At 42.2% G+C, this 4716-nt stretch overlaps 1 protein-coding gene across 1 annotated transcript; it reads left to right on the top strand.

The window, feature by feature from the left end:
- Positions 1-1339: 1339 nt before the first annotated feature.
- PHOX2B (paired like homeobox 2B) lies at positions 1340-4505 on the top strand. The gene is made up of 3 exons (XM_063459922.1): positions 1340-1802; positions 2637-2824; positions 3477-4505. The coding sequence occupies exons 1-3, from the start codon at positions 1562-1564 to the stop codon at positions 3927-3929; spliced, it is 882 nt and encodes a 293-aa protein (XP_063315992.1). The 5' UTR covers positions 1340-1561; the 3' UTR covers positions 3930-4505.
- Positions 4506-4716: the final 211 nt, after the last annotated feature.

Genomic DNA, 4716 nt, shown 5'->3' with positions numbered 1-4716 from the left:
ATATATATATATATATATATATATATATATATATATATATATATATATATATATATATATATATAGTAACATTTAAAAATAGAAAACATGATAAAGAACTAAGATAGAGGTAGATAGATAGATAGACAGACACACAAGAAATGTAACTATTTTCAATCTGTTTTAGATAAAATATATAAAATATTTCGTTTGTTGCCTCTGGATTTCATTTCTATGGTATTTATCAATGATACATTCATATACATATACTAAACTATGCTAATTCAGGTTTAGCCGCTATCCATAGGGAACATGTTTTTAAATTTAATTTATTTTTTATTTTTTTTATTTGTATCCACTATGTCTAAATAAAATCGGATCCTCTAAAGGGGTTTATTTACTTCTTCCGACTTTCAGAAAATTGAACCCCGAATTGCAAATTCAGCCTAATTATCCAATCTGTGGCTATAAATGTCTAGTGGATTTTTTTTTTCGGAACCTAAATTCTGCCGTTTTCAATACTCTGTTTTGTTAATAATAAACAAGGTAAAACAAGTAAACAATGTCAAATTAATTAAAAAAAAAAAAAAAAACAAAGCACTAGTTACATTGACAATGAAACCCGTCACCATGTTTACGTTTCGCGTTCTGCATGCTTGGAACACGAAAGTGAAAGTGTGTGATGAAGGCTGGGGATCAGGATGCAGTCAGATGGATTGGGGGGGACAGCAGCCCCCAAACTGCCAGGTGAATGGGGAGTGGGGTAAGGGGAGGGGGTAGGAGTGTGACTCACCCAGTGCCCTGGCCTTGGTGGCGATCGTGCCAGTTTGCTTGCCAGCCCCTCTACCATAGCATGCACCTGAGGAAAGGAGGATAGGGTCAAGGGGGGAGAAGGGGGAGAGGGGGAGAGGGGGGCTGATTGTGAAATTGTAACACTTACAATAAAAAAAAATCAGCCTTTCTGTGACACCGACCCTGCAAGGCAAGAGAGGAGAACACAGTCAGCATCTCATTTTATTGCCAAAGGTATATCTATATATATATTACATGATGGGTTAAAATGGTTTTAAAAGCTGAGGGGGAAATTGGATCAGGGAAAATCGTCACCCAAGTTTCATTATTTGCAAAGAGTCTGATTGAATTAAAGGGCAGGGAGCTGGTTAGAAGGGAGGATGGAAGGGGCTCAGTACGTAATGGTGTGCTATTAAATTCTAATTAGAGATGCAGGAATCAGTGATAGGGAGGTTGGACAGCTAGGTCCCCCCAGTGCCAGCCCAATAGACTGATGAGTTATTGTCATGTAAAAAGCGCCAGCAATAAGACCTACCGCTTTGCTATTGTCCAAGTGGAGAGAGCCAAGTTTATTATGAGGACTTTATGCTCTAGAGACCTCAGGCAAGGCTTCTCATAGGAGGCTTTTTCATAAAACTAAGCTCTGCTTGTAGTAAGGAGGCCAGTGCAGAACCAGGAGTGGAACTGAGCACATCTCCCCAACACTGCAACTGTATCCACCTTACCTCTCTCTCCCTCTCCTTTTTTCTCTGTTTTTCCCCTCTTTGGTGAGACCTCTAGAACCTTTTCAATGTATAAAATGGAATATTCTTATCTCAATTCCTCTGCCTACGAGTCCTGTATGGCTGGGATGGACACTTCAAGCTTGGCTTCAGCTTATGCTGATTTCAGTTCCTGCAGCCAAGCCAGTGGCTTCCAGTATAACCCAATAAGGACCACTTTTGGGGCCACCTCTGGCTGTCCGTCCCTTACTCCAGGATCCTGCAGCCTTGGAACGCTTAGAGACCACCAGAGCAGTCCATATGCAGCAGGTAAGGACCTTCAAGAGAAGATCTCCCCATCCCTAGCAGGAGATGTCCCCTTGTATAGTGGAATCCTTGATTGCATTTGAAAATGGAAATGTGTTTAGTATTTACCAAACGAAATTTGCTTACACAAATGAAAGAATTTATCACGTTAGGAGCGATTGCAGGCGAGGTGTAATTCAGTTACATAGTTACACTATCCTAGTCACACCCTGAACCGCCAACAAAATTATCTTAAGCTGCCAAAATGATAGGCATAATTTATTTACTTTGCGATGAGACGTAAAGCTTAGCAAATAATTAAATAACCCCAGAGAAAGCTCATCACAGTCACTGTCCTAAAACACAGGGACTTGGGCTCTCACAGGGGTCACACCACAAGCCCCCCTCTAACTGGCAAGCACTTCTCACTTGTCACCTCTCATTTTTTGGGGGGACATTAAACGAGATCATCCATTTATTGAGATATTTATTTATTTATCAGGATTTATGATCTTTTCATAACATCAACTCAGTGATCCAGTGATTAGCAAAATCATACCTACTAGTAATAATAAACAATTTATTATTTTCCAGATGTATCTGACTTTGTAAACTTATTGTGAAAAATTACACTTTTTTTAATTGTTTTTTTTTTCTGTGTAGGTTTCTATAGATACAAAGCAAATGTTTTTTCGTTGCTTTTCAGTAATTCCAATGGAATTCGAATTCTCTTTTCAGGATATGTTCCATATTTCAGAGAATTAGTATTTTTGAATTGGTAGTAAAAGCAGACCGGGATGGATGGATATACGGAATATTCATATTATTACACATTGTGTTTCTCCCTTTCTCTCCCAGTTCCATACAAGCTGTTCACTGACCATGGGGGTCTAAATGAGAAGAGGAAGCAGAGACGGATCAGGACCACTTTTACCAGCGCTCAGCTGAAGGAGCTGGAGAGAGTGTTTGCCGAGACCCATTACCCTGACATATACACCCGGGAAGAGCTGGCTCTGAAGATAGACCTGACAGAGGCCAGAGTGCAGGTACTGTCTATTGATGGGGCACCTACCTACCTGGGGGGTAGATACACCAAGACAGCTAGTGGGAGATTTACTGTAATTTACTTATTGTACTGATACATGGACAACAAAATAATATTACAATAAATAAATATATATCTTTATTTTGCAACATTTAAAAATTGATAAGATGATGATGATGAAGATAGATAGCTAGATAGATAGATATTGTTAGATGTTGCTAATAAATGATGGAACCCATGTTCTATCATACAGTGATGGACAGTCTTGGAATTGCAGATGTTTAGAAGCTCCATAGGTTGCAGGCTGGCTGAGCATCGTGGGCTATTCAGTCCATAAACCCCTGCAATGCCAGCTGTGGTCATGCTGTGTAACTGTCTGTGTCAGTGCTATAGTACTATAGGAAAGTGTCTGGTTAGAATGTTGCAGTAATTATTACAGCGTTCCATGTTCTATACTCTGTGATTCCTGACATGAAGTTAATGATCTCCCCTTGTCTCTCTTTGTATCTTCCTTCTTCCATCTCCATTCATTCCCACCACCTCATCCACAATGTCTCATCTTCTATGTTATTAATAATCTGGTCCATCCACTGATCATTGACCTCTCCCACCCTTCTCCTGTCCTCCACATCTCCATGCCACCTCATGTCCAGGTCTGGTTCCAGAACCGCAGGGCCAAATTTAGGAAGCAGGAGAGGGCGGCAGCTGCAGCGGCAGCCGCGGCAAAGAACGGCTCCTCCAGCAAGAAATCGGACTCCTCCAGAGACGATGAAAGCAAAGATAACAAGAGTACCGACCCTGACAGCACCGGCGGACCGGGCAGCAACCCCAACCCCACCCCGAGCTGCGGCGGAGGACCCAGTCCCGTGGGGGGCCAGGCCAATGGGGTCCCACAAGAGCAAGTCAAAGGAGGAGTGCAGGGGGCTGGGGGCCTGTCTTCAGCATCAGTGGTGGGGGGCACAGGAGGGGCACAAGGCTGGGCCACGGGTCCTGGTGGCACCATCACCTCCATCCCTGACTCCTTGGGAGGGCCCTTTGCCAGTGTGTTATCTTCTCTGCAAAGACCCAACAGCACCAAAGCCACTCTAGTGAAGAGTATGTTCTGAACTGAGCCCATTCCCCTGCCCTGTCATTATTACTAGACATGCCCTCTGTCATGCCAGCTGCTGACCTCTTCTTATTCTTAGTGATAATTCTCCCAATTTTAATGACATGGGACAGGCATCACCCTCAGCCACCAGAAGATAAGGACTTCTCGGAAGTCTTCCACCCAACACCTTAGAAGGTGGAAGTAGGACCTCATCTGGGAGGGTGGTGGTATTTCTGGACTTCAGATGTGGGACTTGTTCACCCAGAGCTGCTCCAGGGGTAGGAGCAGGTGTGTAGCTCCAATAGAAAGCACCAAAAAAAGTGACTGGTACCTTCTAGATCAAACACTGGTGCAAGAATCAGAACCATCCATACAGACCCTGCCCACCCACTTCTACCACCTACACCTCTTCCTGCCAACTCAACCATGGCTTTACCTGGACAGATTCATTGACCTTTTCACTTTCCAGTGGACACTGCCAGCCAACCAAGGGGGGGAAGGACAGAACTCTTTGAAAAATAAATAATAATTCTCCTCCAGTTAAACCTTTTTATTTAATATTTCTCACAATGCTACTGTAAAAAAAATCAGATGGCCAACACGAATACTATATCTTTATGAATTGTTGGGAATGGGGGAGAAACAAAAAACAATTCTTACTAATTTGCACTGTGTTGCAGGGTCTATTTTATTATTACACGATGTATACATATGGTATGGGTGTAATAATGTATTTATTACATTGTTTCAGCAACAAACTTTTTTGTTTATTTTCATTTTTTTTAAGGCACAAAAATCTAGAT

This window comes from Pelobates fuscus, chromosome 6 (assembly GCF_036172605.1).
Source record: "Pelobates fuscus isolate aPelFus1 chromosome 6, aPelFus1.pri, whole genome shotgun sequence".
Classification (NCBI taxonomy): Eukaryota; Metazoa; Chordata; class Amphibia; order Anura; family Pelobatidae; genus Pelobates; species Pelobates fuscus.
Note: the sequence above shows the minus strand (reverse complement) of the source record. Positions and strands in the feature narration are given on the sequence as shown.

What these genes read in the sequence shown, in the direction of transcription:
- PHOX2B (XM_063459922.1), top strand. Translation starts at nt 1,562, where the DNA reads ATGTATAAAATGGAATATTCTTATCTCAATTCCTCTGCCTACGAGTCC. An exon ending in GAGCAGTCCATATGCAGCAG is followed by an intron (nt 1,803 to 2,636) that starts GTAAGGACCTTC and finishes TTTCTCTCCCAG; the next exon opens with TTCCATACAAGCTGTTCACT. An exon ending in TGACAGAGGCCAGAGTGCAG is followed by an intron (nt 2,825 to 3,476) that starts GTACTGTCTATT and finishes CCTCATGTCCAG; the next exon opens with GTCTGGTTCCAGAACCGCAG.